The sequence below is a fragment of the Rattus norvegicus genome, chromosome 10 (genome assembly GCF_021556685.1).
Source record: "Rattus norvegicus strain SHRSP/BbbUtx chromosome 10, alternate assembly SHRSP_T2T, whole genome shotgun sequence".
NCBI lineage: Eukaryota > Metazoa > Chordata > Mammalia > Rodentia > Muridae > Rattus > Rattus norvegicus.
Window position 1 is genome coordinate 41218535 of NC_141543.1, and position 16350 is coordinate 41234884.

General features: G+C 43.1%; 1 protein-coding gene across 1 annotated transcript; it reads left to right on the plus strand.

The window, feature by feature from the left end:
* The first annotated feature begins 8838 nt into the window (after positions 1 to 8838).
* Or1ad6 (olfactory receptor family 1 subfamily AD member 6) lies at positions 8839 to 9786 on the plus strand. The gene has a single exon (NM_001000787.1). The coding sequence runs from the start codon at positions 8839 to 8841 to the stop codon at positions 9784 to 9786; it is 948 nt and encodes a 315-aa protein (NP_001000787.1).
* The last annotated feature ends 6564 nt before the right edge of the window (positions 9787 to 16350 follow it).

The following is a 16350-nucleotide window of genomic DNA, read 5'->3' on the forward strand; positions in this document are numbered from 1 at the left end:
CTCCCCACAACTAGCACACATTTCTCTCCTGTAATTCTGGCTTAACCCCCTAATTCTATCTTTTATCTTTGTTGCCCTGGCTCCTTCTGGGTGGCCCCCTAGTCTTTGCTGCCCAATATGCTTCTGGGCAGCCCTTCCAGGAACCACATTCCTTTCTGCCTATATTTTGGATGATTTTTCTTCTGCAAGTTCTAAGTCTGATCCATCTCGTCTCCCTCTAAATTACCAAATCATCATGATTCTCCTCATTTCTCTCTCCCAGTCCCTAACCTGAGCAAATCTAAAGGTCCTGCCTCCATCTACCTGCCCAGCCATTGGTCATTGTCTCTTTATTGATTGATTGAAAACCAACTGGGGACAAGGACTTTCAGCGTTTGGACATACTAATGCCCACTTTTGGGGACTGGTTTAATTCAAAGCATTAGAACCAATCCCCTACACATACCCTATCCTGAAGCTCTCTTGTTCTGATACCTTTATCAATGACATCACATCCTTCACTGTGGGTGGGCTGACCTTTATCACACCATTCACATGTATCACTGTTTCGTATGCCTTTCCAATGTACTGAAGTTCCCATCTATTCAAGGAATAAGGAACGCCCTGTCCACATGTGGGTCTCACCTCACTGTGATCTCTTTTACAGGTGACCTGACCATCTGTTTGTACCCTTCATCCTCCTAGAAAAAGACATGGTGGCCACTGTCATCTTAATAGTGGTGACACCACTGACCAATTCCTTGATCTAAAGCCCTAGGAATCTGGTCATGAAATAAACCACGAGAAAACTAATTATGAGAAGGTTAGTTTTGTCAAGATTCCAGAACTATAACATTTTAGAAGTAAGATCAGAAATGCCCAGTTGATCTAAGAAGCTCACTGCCATCTCTTAATGTTATATCATTCTGTGTATCCTTCGGAATTGGAGACTGACACATGTACACAAACCATTCTCTCTCTCTCTCTCTCTCTCTCTCTCTCTCCCTCCCTCCTATCTATGTATCTTTTATCTATAATCTCTCTATCATCTATCAGTATCTGTCTGTCTAGCATCTATTTGCATCTATCTATCCATCTATTATCATCTATCTACTGTCTATCTATCTATCTATCTATCTATCTATCTATCTATCTATCTATCATCCGTTTACCTCTATCATGTGTCCATCATCTATTTACTCTATCAGATACTTCTCTATTATATATTTATCTATCTCTCTATCTCTTTCATCTGTTTATATCTAACTATCTATCTGTCTGTCTATCTATCTATCTATCTATCTATCTATCTATCTATCTATCTATCTATCTAAATGAGACTGAGACCCAGAAGAATTATTTTACTGATACAGTGAATCCCAGATGTATCTTTAAGGGTGAGTATAGCAGCTAACACTCTGATTTGGGGCTGTAAATCATGAGTGAAAATTGTATATGCCAGACGTTCATCAGCCTTTAATCAAGTATGAATTCAGTTGTATCTAATCAAATATGATTAAACATTATAAAAATTAACCAGATATTCATTTCAACAAAGCAGACACCATAGGATTGATTAAAGAGAGTTAATTTTCAAACAACAGCAAAGGAAATTTGCATAAAATTTTTGCTTGAGAGCTGTTTATAATAACTGAAGTTCCGATTTAATACACCATATTACAACATGGTTGTAACCAAACTACAGAATGGTCAAAGGTTCTATAGACTAGAGATGAAAGTCTAGACATGGCTACAGGGCCAGAATGGTGGGCCAGAAATTTCCAGAAGCTAATCTCTCCAAAAGCAGTATCAGAAAACAACAATTACAATTATTTCAGAACTTTGAATCTAGCTTGGCCAGTTAAAGCAACCAGGAAGTTTTTCATGAGGGAAGAGTCCACAGCTTGGTAATCACCAGCGTTCCCTACTCATCAGCTCAACTGTGTACATGGGGAGCTTCTACTTCAGAGGAATCCATGGAATGTTTTCCTACCAAAATGTGGGTCTGGGTGGTTTGGATGATCTAACAGAACTCCAAGGGAATGGCAGAAGTATACTTTGATTACAGCCATTTAGGCTGTAGTGGCTTTTATCAATAGTCTTTGTAGGAGAGTTCAGGGGGGTACTGCAAGAAATAAGTCATTATGACTCACTTTCAGTCTGAGAAATGTACTCCATCAAGAAGTATAGATAGTAGAAGACACCAGACCCTTGTGTTCCCTAGCTAACAGCTTGGCACCTTTCTACCTGGGTGCTTTCAGTTCATCTCAGGATTGAAAAGTTGCGGAAAATACAGAGTCTGCAGGTCAGAAAAATGGGGGCTATCAGGCCCCAGGCAGATATCTGGGATGGGGACTATGCTATAGGTCATAGCATTGTATCACCTTGAAAACTCCAGATGATGAAGAACTCAGGGGACAATGTAGTATGATTAGGTGTGAGAACCTCTCTTTCTGTTGCTTTGTGGTGCTTGCAGTTAGGAGCCTAGCATAGCAGCCCTCTGAGAGGCTCTACCCAGCAGCTGACTGAGATAAATGCAGATATTCACAGACAAACTTTGGATGGAGGTTGGAAACCCCTATGGAAGAGTTAGGGGAAAGCTTGAAGTCCCTCAAGGAGAAGGTAACTTCCAAGGAGATGGAAGGCCAACAGTACCAGTCAATCTGACACCAGGGAGCTGCCAGAGACTGAGCCACCAACCAAAGAGCATACATGGGCTGGTCCAGGGCTGCCTTGTCTGGCCTCATGGGAGAGGATGCGCCTAATCCTGCAGACACTTGATGCACTAAGGTTGGGAGATACAGGGTGGGAGAGGCTCTACCTTCTCAGAGGCAGAGGAGAGGACTGGGAGGAGCCAGCATTTGGGATGTAAATCTGGAAAACTGTGAGAACCCCTGTTTTGTACCAAATAGGCATGCTGACATGTGACTCCAAGCTGACATGTGACTCCAAGCTGACATGTGACTCTTTGGGGTCAAAAACAAAAGCATTTGGTTTACTCCTCTGAGTCTCCTCCAGTACTCTCACTATGGAGCAAGGATCAGTGTTTCTAACACTTTCACTTCACATGTCTCTTCTTTTTCTCTTTTGCCCAGGTTTTTATAGAGGCGCCAGTCGAGTCACTGATCTACATAAGAATCAGAAACCTCAAGGTCAGTATAATCTTAGTACTGAAAATGTAAATGTTATAAGAAATCAAACCACACAACCACCAATAGCAGCAGCATTGATATGGACTAAAGAAAAGAAAAATGGAACCTGTATCCATTATTAGAGGAACTAGTCAATTACCAAACTTACCAATTGTAATAGATGCTGTTATGACTGTAGGCACTGATGCAGTAAAAGTAACAAGAGAAAATTAATAATTATAGACATACCCAATACACTCCAAATCAAAAGACTCCTTGACCTAACAAAGAGCTTTTTATCAAACACATAGAGCTAGAGCTGGGAATATAGGTCAGAGGTAGAGTGCTTGCCTAACACACTTAAAGCTCTAGGTTCAATTCCCAGCACTGCAAAAGAAAATACAACACACCATCTAAACAACAGCATCAAAACGCAGGGGTAAACGTATCTAAGATGAATACTAAATGTTGCTCTCTGTATAAATGTGCCTCCAAGGCAAGGTAATGTCCTACACAACCTTGAGTAGAAACATTAGCCCATGCAATAAGGCAAAAGAAGATGAAAAGAAAACAATTTAAAATTCATCTTGTCGGGGTTGGGGATTTAGCTCAGTGGTAGAGTGCTTGCCTAGGAAGCGCAAGGCCCTGGGTTCGGTCCCCAGCTCCGAAAAAAAGAACCAAAAAAAAAAAAAATTCATCTTGTCTGTAGACCATGTGACTTCCTATAACACATTTTTTTTTTTTAATTTCACAAAGAAAGAAACAGACAGAAACGTTATCAAATATCTAAATCTGTTGTTAGGGGGGTGTCTTGGTTTGGTTTCTATTGCTGTGATAAATACCATGCCAACAGAAATTTGGAGATGAAAGCATATTTACATCTTGCAGGTCAGAGTCCATCATCAGAGGAAGCTAAGGAACAGAGAAGGAAGCAGAAGCTACCGAGATCTGCCATCAACCGCCTTGCTCCGCTTGCACCAGCCCATCTGCCTAGGACTACTATTTCCCACAGTACCTAAATCTGTGAGCAATTGGGAAAATGTTGTGCAAGCACGTTCACATCTCTTTCTGATCTGGGCAATTCCTCTGTTGAGGATTGCTCTTCCCAGGTGACTCTGGGTTGTGTCAAGTGGCAGCTGAAGCCACTATTCCAGAGGGCGGTGGGATGTGAGTCAAAACTCAAAGTCCATCATCTTGTTATACAACAATGGTGGACAAGTGGAAATCCGTGCTTTCTCAAGTGATAGTTTAAAGTAGTATAAAATCATTTGAGCTGGTGTAGTGCCACATGCCTTTACTCTGCACCCGAGAAGCAGAACCAGGAGAATCTCTGGAATTCAGGCCAGCCTGGTCTACTTGGCAAGTTCCAGGCCAGCCAAGTCTAAACGGTGACACTCTGCCTCAAAAGATAAATAAGATAAAAATTAAAATAGGAAGTCGCAGTTAATGCATATATCCTGAAAACATAAACAGGAAACCTAAAAAGTGAAAGAGAGAGAGAGAGAGAGAGAGAGAGAGAGAGAGAGAGAGAGAGAGAGAGAGACTTGAAAACCCCTTATCTACAGGAAACCATTGGGTTATTTACAGGAAATCATTGGCTTATCTATGAAAAACCATTGGTTTATCTAAAGGAAAACATTGATTTATCTTTAGGAAACCATTGGCTTAGCTATAGGAAACCATTGCTTTATCTACAGAAAACTATTGGTTTATCTTCAGTAAACCATTGGCTTATCTACAGGAAACCATTGATTTAGCTACAGGAAACCTTTTGCCTAGCTACAGGAAAACGTTGGTTGATCTTTAGGAAACCATTGGTATAGAAAACAACACATAGTTTTCTGTGAGCCAAATCACTGTATTACATAGAAGAATTTATTTTTCAAGAGACTGACAAACTGGTGTTACCCTTTTATGTGGGAAATGAACTAAAATCACACAACTAGAAAAAGAACAGGGCTGGGGAGTCCTGTCACTAGGTCTCAAGAGTCACTAGAAAATCACAGAAGTTTAGCAGAGACATAGACATGTGGATCATGGAACATGTTGAGTTCGCCTGTATGTCCCCTCATATGTGACCAGTGACTATGAGACAAAGTTTCCCGATCAAACCAATGGGAGAGTATAATTTTTCAACAAATAATCATTGTAATCAAATGACCATATTAAAAACACCCAACGCAGCTTAGCTTCATATTAAATAAAAATTAACTCTAAAACAGATATTAAAAAGTTAAGGGGTTGGGGATTTAGCTCAGTGGTAGAGCACTTGCCTAGCAAGCACAAGGCCCTGGGTTTGGTCCCCAGCTCAAAAAAAAAAAAAAAAAAAAAAAAAAAGTTAAAACGATGAGTTTCTAGGGGAAATAAATAGGAATATATTGGGCAAATATTTTGTAGCAACAAAAGTATGTTTCAAAAACACTCTTAAAAATTACCAATCCCACTTTAGTACAATTTGAGATGTGTCCTCTTCAAATATTTGCTTAAGGAAATAGAGGGCTATGGAGGGGGGGAGAGGGAGGGGTCTAGCCTCGGTGTGGAAGGAGGAACAAAGAGGGATAATGGGGGAAGAAGGCACAAAGAGAGAGACTCGTACACATAGAGAATGTCATGTCTCCTCTCATGTGGATATAGTTTCAAATATACGTGTACATGTATGCATGTATGACCTGTGTATGTGTGTATGAACATATGTGTATAGCCTGAAAGTAGATTAAGACATACTGAGGGAGAGAAAATCAGCAAGGAGGTAAGATGGAGACACGGGGGATTATAAGGGAGGTGGACATGAGCAGAGTACAGTGATACATATTCTACCATACATAAACATGTGATGTATACATATACATATGCATGTACATACATACATATATATACACATTACATGTACATGAAAATATCAGAATGAAAGCCATTATTTCACCAAAACTAATAAGTTAATGAAGCAAACAGCTGAAAACATTCAAAGGAAGACGTGGGAAGAGTCTCTGCGGGCCCATTTCCTGAGTCCGGGAAGGATACGTACACAACGCGCTCTAGCACATGACCTTAATGAGGACTTCTGAGGTCTCAGCCCAAGGGGCGCTCGAACTTGGCAGCGATCTTTACGAAAAGCTGGATCCCAAGGGATGGAGGATCTGCTTATTAGCTTCCAACCACTTAAACTTGACCAGAGGGAGCCATGTGCTTCTCCAGTGAGGAAGGCGCCTTCGGTTTTCAACCTCAACAGTGACTTCGTGTCCTCCAGCGTCAAGCACAGAGGCAGCAGAGATGGGGACTCTGTGAAGGCCCTCACATCAGAGAACAGCAGGTGAGAGGGCCCAGCAAGCAATGAGGGAGGGGCGCCTTCACCCCCAACGGCGGGTGGATTCACATGGATGCAAACGTGTGAAAGGATATCAAGAAAAACAAAGATAGACCTACCCAGTTCTCTCGCATCTGACCAAGCTCGAAGGAGAAAAGGCCTATTTTCCCTCACACGGTCTCTTCTGTCAGGGTACGCTGTCTGCTGAGAGTACAGCAAAATCACATTCAGGGTAGAAACAGAAAAGTACAAACTGCTAAACAGCACATGACTGCCAACAGGCTTGGCTAGGAGCTCAGAGGCCAGAGCCCTGTTCCCTATACCCTACGCCCCTATGCCCTTGCTTGGACATCTGGGGCACATAAGGCAGCCTTGTTCACCCTTTAATCTCCATGTTTGTGCCCACTGCTTGCCCTCATTCATCCTCTTCACTGTCAATTATACAATGCAGTGTCTCCAAGTCTGGCCACTCAGATATTCTGTCCAGTCCCACAGAAGGGTCTTGGCTTGGACCTGAGCCCATGGGTTAAGCAGCTTTAATTTTCTGGTCCAGGATCACCAACACTGATACAGATATGCTTGTTGTCTCCAATAGCTATACACTCGCTCAGCTCACAGGAGATAACGGATGAAAACAGAGTCAATGTATTGAAGTCAGTGAAACTAAAAAAAAATCACAGTTTAACAGAGTAATAGAAACACCATCTCCCAGTGAGGAGGCTGCAGGGTGGAGATGGCGCAGAATTCTATTGCAGAGGATACCCAAGAACCCCCAAGCAATAAGAGGACTTAGGTACATGGCATACTGTACTGTGTGACTTCCTTTGGAGGCTCAACTTGCCAGGGGTTTAAACCATGGAATGAGTTTATCGTCCAGTAAGAGCCAATCATTACAGAGGCACTGTAACAAGGGCGCCCAGCCTAATGACAGTCCCATATGATAATTCAAACACTAGAATTCTCCCTTGAAATCTTTTCTCTATCTCTGACCTCACTATGGGATCTGTCCAGAAGAGCAGATGCTAATGTATACCAGACCTGCACTCTGATATGTGACTTGATATCACCATCACTCCCTCACCCCAACTTATTTTTTAAAAATATTCTTATAATGTTTATTTGTGTGAGAGAGCGTGAGTGCACATGCCAAGGTACACAAGTGGAGGTCAGAGAAGAACATGTTGGAGTTGGCTCTCCCTCCCATCACATGGGTCCTCCGACTGAACTCAGCTCACTGGCCTTGATGACAGGCACTTATGCTCTTCTGAGCCTTTTCTGTGGCCCGCATTCCTCACGTTCTAAGGAATATGTTAGCTACACTCCACTGGGAACATTTTCCAATTTTAAAAAGATACTCCCCACCTCATCTCAGATCTGGGTATTAATCCTGGGTTGATGATTGCAAATCTCAGCATTTTGGCTTTATTTCCCTGGTGGGACTCACATGACTGGTTGGTTCGCTACCCCAAAGCGTCTACACACTAGCCAGTCTTCTCCAAATGTTCATGTCAGGCTCACGAGTGCACCCCGTGTCCCAGCAGGCAGGCAGTATCACACACGTTATCTCTTCTGCCTCTCTTTCCCCAGGACTTTGGTCACCCAGAGACCAGATTCCCTCTCTTCATATTTAAGCACCCTGAATCTTTACAAAGACACAGCAGCTAAAACTTCTTCCATTAGCCCTCCCTGTCTGCTGGTTTCTCAGTCCTGAAGTTTGTTTTTAGATGGTCTTATGAATTTGCTCCTTTTCAGTCTGTAGATCTCTTTCTTCCAATAGACAAAAAATCCCAGTTGTTTCAGGAATGTACCCTTTCTTTTGACTGAAGGAAGGGAGAGAAAGCCCCTTACACAGCTCACTACATCCCTGCAGCTGAGGCGTGACAGTGTAAGGGCAGGTAAAATACTGAGCAAAACCATTGGTCTGGGCTCTTGACTCTGCAAAGATTTCAGCTTCTGAGGACATTGGAATAGTTGCCGATAAAACCTTCAAGATTCTAGTGTGGCACCAGCTAGAGGATTTACTTCTTGGTTAAAATTTCAACAAATGCTAGCTACTCAAATTCAGTGTAAAGAAATAACAACATTTGGAAAAAAAATCACCTCATGACCTCAAGTTTCCACAATTTCGCCTATAAAATGGCAATATAATAGCACATTTTATAATCTATAAAATGAAATATAATTATTAGACCAAGGAAAGTTTTGTACAGTAAAGAACTTATATATGTAAACGGGAGTGAACAAGAACTCAGTCCTTGTAATCAAAGTCAAGTTAACCAGACCCTTCTATAAAATTACTCAGACCACTTAGATTTAGTAAATTCAAAACTCACAATTACGTTCTTCCAAATTATATCAATGATTTTTGCTTATGTGTTGACATCCAATCATACCTTGCAATGGAACTTTCTCTCCCCCACAGATATGGTCAGAGAGAACCAGTCAACAGCCATAGAATTCCTCCTTCTGGGACTTGCTGGGCAGTCAGAGCAGGAAGAGGTTGTCTTCGGGTTGTTCTTGTGGATGTACTTAGTCACTGTCTGTGGGAACCTTCTCATCATCCTGGCTATCAGCTGTGACCCTCGACTCCACACACCCATGTACTTCTTCTTGGCCAACCTCTCCAGTGTTGACATCTGCTTTTCCTCAGTCACTGTCCCCAAGGCTCTGGTGAACCACGTGTTGGGAAGCAAGACCATCTCTTACACAGAGTGTATGATCCAGATCTATTTCTTCATCACATTCATCAACATGGATGGCTTCCTCCTGAGTGTGATGGCCTATGACCGCTATGTGGCTATCTGTCACCCTCTCCACTACACCATGATGATGAGACCCAGACTCTGTGTCCTCCTGGTGGCCGTATCATGGGTCATCACAAACCTGCATGCTCTCTTGCACACTCTCCTCATGGTTCGACTCACCTTCTGTTCTCACAATGCAGTGCACCACTTCTTCTGTGATCCATACCCTATCCTGAAGCTCTCTTGTTCAGACACCTTTATCAATGACATCACAGCCTTCACTGTGGGTGGGCTGACCTCTATCACACCATTCACATGTATCACTGTTTCGTACGCCTACATTCTCTCCAGTGTACTGAAGTTCCCATCTATTCAAGGAATAAGGAAAGCCCTGTCCACGTGTGGGTCTCACCTCACTGTGGTCTCTCTCTTCTATGGAGCGATCCTGGGGGTCTATATGCACCCGTCATCTACATACTCATTACAGGACACAGTGGCCACTGCCTTTTTCACAGTGGTGACACCCATGGTCAATCCCTTCATCTACAGCCTGAGGAATCATGACGTCAAAGGAGCCCTAAGGAAACTCATGTTTAAGAGACTCCTTTCTTCAAGAGTCTACAACTAGACAATTTTAGAACAGAGAAGACTGATAATGAAGCAGCTGAGTCTGAGATAAGTATAAACTTCATGATTGCTTTTCTTACTCATGTTATAGACTTATGTTACCATCTTTAAATATGACACTGATGAATGCTTATAACTATAAAACCGCGAATTTATTGTCTCCAGATAGAACCAATCCTGTGACCCTTATTTTAGAGATGAACACACACCCAGGGCTTAGGTGAGCGTGTTTGCTGATCTCATGTGACACCTCATTGTGCTCTGCATGGTTGTGTCTGCAGTGTTAGAAGATGCTAGTAGACACAAGAACTTGAGATTGCATCCGAGGGTCACAGGCAATAAGGAAATCTGCAAGTGATCTTTCCCGCACAGTGTTGAATGAATAAAATATATCAAGATACTTATTGGATAACTGCAATATATTAAAGAGTTTCTGCATCAAATTTGTCTTGAGACGGGTCTCACTGTGTAACCCCGACTGCCTTGGAACTTGCTGTGTAGATGAGGTTGGTCTCGAACTCTCAGAGATCCACCTGCTTCTGGCTTCTGAGTACTGGGACTTAAGGTGTGTGCCACCTTTCCAGTTTATCTTTGCATCATCTTAGGACTCACACATCCTTGTGACATAAGGCTGCGCACAATCCTGTCTAGAGCTCAAGGAAATTGGAAAAACAAAGAAATTGACCTGTGCAGGTCTGTGGAATCACTAATGATCCTAGAAGTAGCCAAGCCTCATTTAAACAGAAAAAATGACTGCCAAACACTGGGAAGCATGAAGGACTTAGAAAGATAAAAGTGTATTTTATTCCTGCTTGGGGAGAAAGGATGTGTGGTAGTCGTTTCTGCAACATCTTCAACTATTGAATGGTCTGCTATTAGGGACCAGTTCTGTCTCCTTTCCTGACTCTTTGGATGGTAACATAAGCCAGCCATGGAGGTAGAGGTCTGAAAATAAGTCCCAGGAACTCTCTCTGAGTCCATGAATAGTTTCTGAAAGTGGCACTTAAATGGGTGTGAAGGAGACTCTGCATGGTTCCTACTTTTAATCACCTCAAAAGTTACTGAAGAAATGAATACCTTTTTGAATGTCTCTGTGCGTCATGCCAGGCACAGAGTGTGACTTTAATGTACAAGCACTGTGCTCACAGTCTCCAGATTCTGTGGCATTCACCCGGATGTAACCCATCAGCATGCAAGGTATCAGCCTGGAGCTCTGACAAAGGTACTTGTATTGGGGAGCTCTGCTAGATTCACTTATCAGTTGCTTCCACCAAGAGGGGATTTTGTTTTTGCTGCCATGATGCCTGGGGTCAACCCTTCTCTCTCCCTGTCAGATAATTCCATGCAGAACTAATTCACCACTTGGACTTGGCTCTTTAGTAGCCACAGGGACCAGTTTAACACCACAGAGCAGGCACTCCTGCCCACTGAACCATCTCCCTAGCCCTGAGCATGGTGAGGTCAGGGGACCTGTGTCCACTTGAAAGTACACTACAGTCTAACGTCAAGTGATGTCAAACTGGTGAATGACGGCCTCAGTTCTTTTCTACTCTTGCTGACTTTCAGATTTATGTGTTCAGTTCCACATAAACTGAGTGCCAAGTCAAGGCTGACCCCTCACACTTCATTCTGCAATTCATATGGCACAAAACATGGGACGAGCCAGGTGTGGTGGCCCCTGCTTGTGACCCCAACACACAGGGAACTGAGGCAGGAAGATTCGAGTCCGATACCAGTCTGAACTCCAGGGCTGCAGTTTTTCCCTGCAGGGTTGGGAGGGGAAGAGACTGTAACAAATGAAACATCAGCAAACTATTTGTCAGGAACATAAATATTGGCACTAAATTTTCATGAAACTGGACATTTATAATTTTTCATATAATACATTATATTACATTACATATATATATGTACATTAATATACATAATAACATTTTATAAGCAATTCAGTAAGTATGTAAAAATTTCAGTTGATTTGAATAGAAAAGTTTGAAATTAGGTCCAGGTGCAAAAAAGTGGGTTGGAAATCTCTGAGGGTTGATCTCTCGCCTCAGACACAAGGTAAAGCAAAAACCTCACACTATTTTGGAATTCCATATCGTGCTCAACAATGGCAAAGCCTAGCTTCACCTCATGAGAAATGGCCATAGTTCTTTGGCAAGAGGATGGTAGGCATGAACTACCCACTTTTCTCCATTGCTCAGCCCTAATGTGTTTGTAGGGATAACAGTCCACAACCCCAGAGGGTTCCATGCACACATGCACACATGAACACATACACACACAGACATGAATGTTGCACACAGAAAGGCCCTGATGGTCACCCATCGATAAACTGGTTTGGAAAGTTGACAAGTGGTCAGGTCCACTCTAATGCAAGCAGAAATATCCATGACCCCCACCATTCCAAAGGGTTAGCCTAATACCACTAACACAATACAGTACTCAGACGTAGATCTGTTTTTGAGACAGGGTCTCACTATGTAGATCAGGCTATCGTGGAACTCACAGAACTTTTCTTGCTTCTGCCTCCCAAGTACTGGGATTTAAAGGTATATGCCACCATGATTGGAAGAAATAGATCGTTAATAAAAATCATATTTTAATAAATCTTAAATTAGTCTTATTTACAAGTTAGTTGTTATAATTTCAGGATCGCCACTAAGAAAGTAGCCTAAAAAATAAACAGAACAAGCGAGGAAGAGAGGCAAACTGGCATGCTACAGACAACTAACGTCTAAAAGTGTGACACTGGTGAAAGATATGACAAAAAGCTATAAAATAAATACCCAATGATAGGAGGAAATGATTTTTGACAAATAACCACACTCAGTGCAAGTGTATTAAACGCTCAGGTTTAAAGGCAGAAGTTCGGCTACTGGGTATATGTTCACCTGTTCCCCTAACTGGGCTGCCTTGTCTGGCCTCAGTGGGAGAAGATGTGCTTGCCCTGCAGGGGTTTGATGTGCCAGTGTGGGGGGATGGCCAGGGGGACCCACACTCTCAGAGGAGAAGGAGAGGGATGGGGGAAGGGACAGTGTGGGAGAGGTATTGGGAGGTGGGGCAGTGACCAGGATGTAAAGTGAATAAATGAATTACATGATTCATTTGAATATGTATGTACAGTTTGAGGGACTCTTTAAAAAAGTGGATCTAGAGTAATTCTAACAGGTTTACCATTGCCTTGAAAACGACTTTAAAAACTGGATAAACTATCTGGTGAAACTCCATCAGCGATTGGAAGTTAAAGATGGAAACCTATACGCCATGCAAACAGCAAATTTACAAAAAGAGACGTGGTTATGTTAATGTAAGACAAAAATATACTTTGAGAAAGTATATTTTCTGGCATTAAAAAGGAAGTTTCTGTTCACGAGAAAGACAGTACAATTTAAAAATACATGTACACTCAAAGTGTAAGCTCAGCATGCATGTGAAATAAAAATTAGCTGGAATAAAACTCTCCCAGGAACTGAACACATAAATCAGAAAGTCAGCAAGAGTAGAAAAGAACTGAGGCCGTCATTCACCAGTTTGACATCACCTGACGTTAGACTGTAGTGTACTTTCAAGTGGACACAGGTCCCCTGACCTCACCATGCTCAGGGCTAGGGAGATGGTTCAGTGGGCAGGAGTGCCTGCTCTGTGGGCTTGAGGACCTGAGTTGGAATCTTCAAACCTCCAGCACCCACATAAAAAACCAAGTATGGCTGTGCACGCCTGTGGCCCCGGCACTGAGAGACGGCTGCCGGTGGATGCCAAGAGCCACCCTCTCTGAAATGGCAAGCTCCTATTTAGAGAAAGACCCTGTCTCAAGGCAACAAAATGGAGAGGCATAGTAGAAGGCACCGGATATCCTGTTATTGTTGATAGTGGTCATAGGTGCCAGAGATAGATAGATAGATAGATAGATAGATAGATAGATAGATAGATAGATAGAGAGAGAAGCTCACCAAGATGCATTCAATTTCTGAAAGAACAGAGGGCTCCAGCCTTCTTGGAAAAGACTGACCCCAGCTAGCTCATTCCAGTTACATTTACTCGGTCATTATAAATGGGGGCTGGGAAAGGTTCCAACTACTGAAGTGATCTTGCCCCTGGTGCCCGAGAGAGCAGAGAACCCACACAAATCTCAGGCCCTTCTGACCCTGGCTATCCATAATCAAAAGTAAGAACCCCGGGTTTGCCAGGAATGTCTCCGGACCAAGGTTTATGCCGATGCTCATGTGACACCAAGTGCAGTCTTTCCAGGGAGATAAAATTTCTTCAAGATTCAGTCTCAGAACAATTTCTCAGCCTTGGCTGATTAACCCAAACACATCAAAGGCTCTCTGCTGAGGCATTTCCCTCAAAGCCAGACACAAAGGTTTTACTAAACATTTCACTTAAAGCCGGACATAAAGACTTTATGTATCACTGCACCCTGCTCTGGCTTCCTCATGTGCACATCACACACACACACACACACACACACACACACACACACACAGCTCACACACACACACACAGCTCACACACACACACACAGCTCACACACACACAGCTCACACACACACACACACACACAGCTCACACACACACATGGCTCACACATAATCTCTGATCAAAACAAAAAATCAATCAAAAAGGAACACCAATAATATTTCAAGAAAATAATCCCCCCACACACCCGGCTTCTATGAGGGTGCTCCCTCACCCAACCACCCACTCCCTTTCACCTCCCCACCTTCTGGCCCTGGCATTCTCCTACACTGGGGTATCAAGCCTTCACAGGACCAAGGGCCTCTCCTCCCACTGATGCCAGGCAAGGCCATCCTCTGCTACAAATGGAGCTGGAGCCATAGGTCCATCCCTGTGAATTCTTGGGATGGTGTTTTAGTCCCTGGAAGCTCTGGGGGTCTGGTTGGTTGATATTGTTGTTCTTCCTATGGGTTTGCAAACCCCTTCAGCTCCTTCAGTCCTTTCTCTAACTCCTCCATTCAGGACCCCATTCTCAGTTCAGTGGTTGCCTTTGAGCATCTGCCCCTGTATTTGTCAGACTCTGGCAAAGCCTCTTAGGAGACAGCTATATCAGGCTCCTGTCAATATGCACTTCTTGGCATCTACAATATTGTTGGGGTTTGATGGCTGTATATGGGATAGATCCCCAGGTGCAGCAGTGTCTGGACAGCCTTTCCTTCAGTCTCCACACTTTGTCTCTGTATTTCCTCCTGTGAGCATTTTTGTTCCCCCTTCCAAGAAGGACTGAAGCATTCACACTTTGTTCTTCCTTCTTCTTAAGCTTCATGTGATCTGTGAATTGTTTATTGGGTATTCTGAGATTTGGGGCTGATATCTGCTTTCCAGTGAGTGCATACCATGTGTGTTCTTTGGTGATTGGCTCACTTCACTCAGGATGATATTTTCTAGTCCCATTCATTTGCCTGAGAATTTCATGAAGTCATTGTTTTTAATAGCTGAGTAGTACTCCATTGTGCAGATGTACCATGTATTCTATATCCATTCCTCTGTTGAAGGGCATCTGGGTTCTTTCCAGCTTCTGGCTATTATAAATAAGGCTGCTATGAACATAGTGGAGCACGTGTCCTGGTTATATGTTGGGGCATCTTTTGGGTGTAAGCCCAGGAGTGGTATAGCAGTGTTCTCAGGTAGCACTATGTCCAACTTTCTGAGGAACTGCCAGACTGCTTTCCAGAGTGGTAGTACCAGCTTGCAGTCCACCAACAATGGAGGCGTCTTCCTCTTTCTCCACATCCTCACCAGCATCTGCTGTCTGTAGGTTGATGTCTATGTGCAGGTGAGGGCTGGCACAAGTTAGGTCAAGGCCATGATTGGACAGTAAAAAAAAATAAGTTGGGGACAAAGCTTCTGTAAGGTGGGAGAGAAGAAGGAAGGGGATTCAAGATGGAGATGGAGAAGGATGACCCAGATCTGGGTGGTCTTGAATTGCCAAGGTAGTTGGGATGGATTTCTATAGGCAAATTATATCTTATCAATTGGATCAGAGGATATCGTGTGGTGACTTAATTGAGTTCAAGAGAGTGTATGGTGGCGGGACGCACCAGACCTGCCATGGAATTGGGATGTGTATGCATGGCGTGGTAACAACCTGCCAAGGAGCTGGGAGAGAGGGCAGGGCAGCTTGGCAGGGTGCCTCTCTGAAACAGCTCTTGGACTGCCTGGGTCAGAGGAATCCTGGGGGAGAAAGTGCAGAACAGTATGCATGGTAACCAGACACACGCCTTTTTTATTTTTTACCGAAACAGCTGTCACCTGAGTTTTTGATTTTAGTCATTCTGACTGGTGCAAGGTGGCATCTCAGGGCTGTTTTGATTTGCATTTCCCTGATGACTAAGGATGTTGAACATTTCTTTAGGTGCTTCTTGGCCGTTAAATATTCCTCAGTTGAGAACTCTTTGTTTAGCTCTGTATCCCATTTTAAAATAGAGTTACTTGATTCCCTGGAGTCCAACTTCTTGAGTTCTTTGTATATTTTGGATATTAGCCCTCTATTGGATGTAGGATTGGTAAAGATCTTTCCCCAATCTGTTGGTTGCTGTTTTGT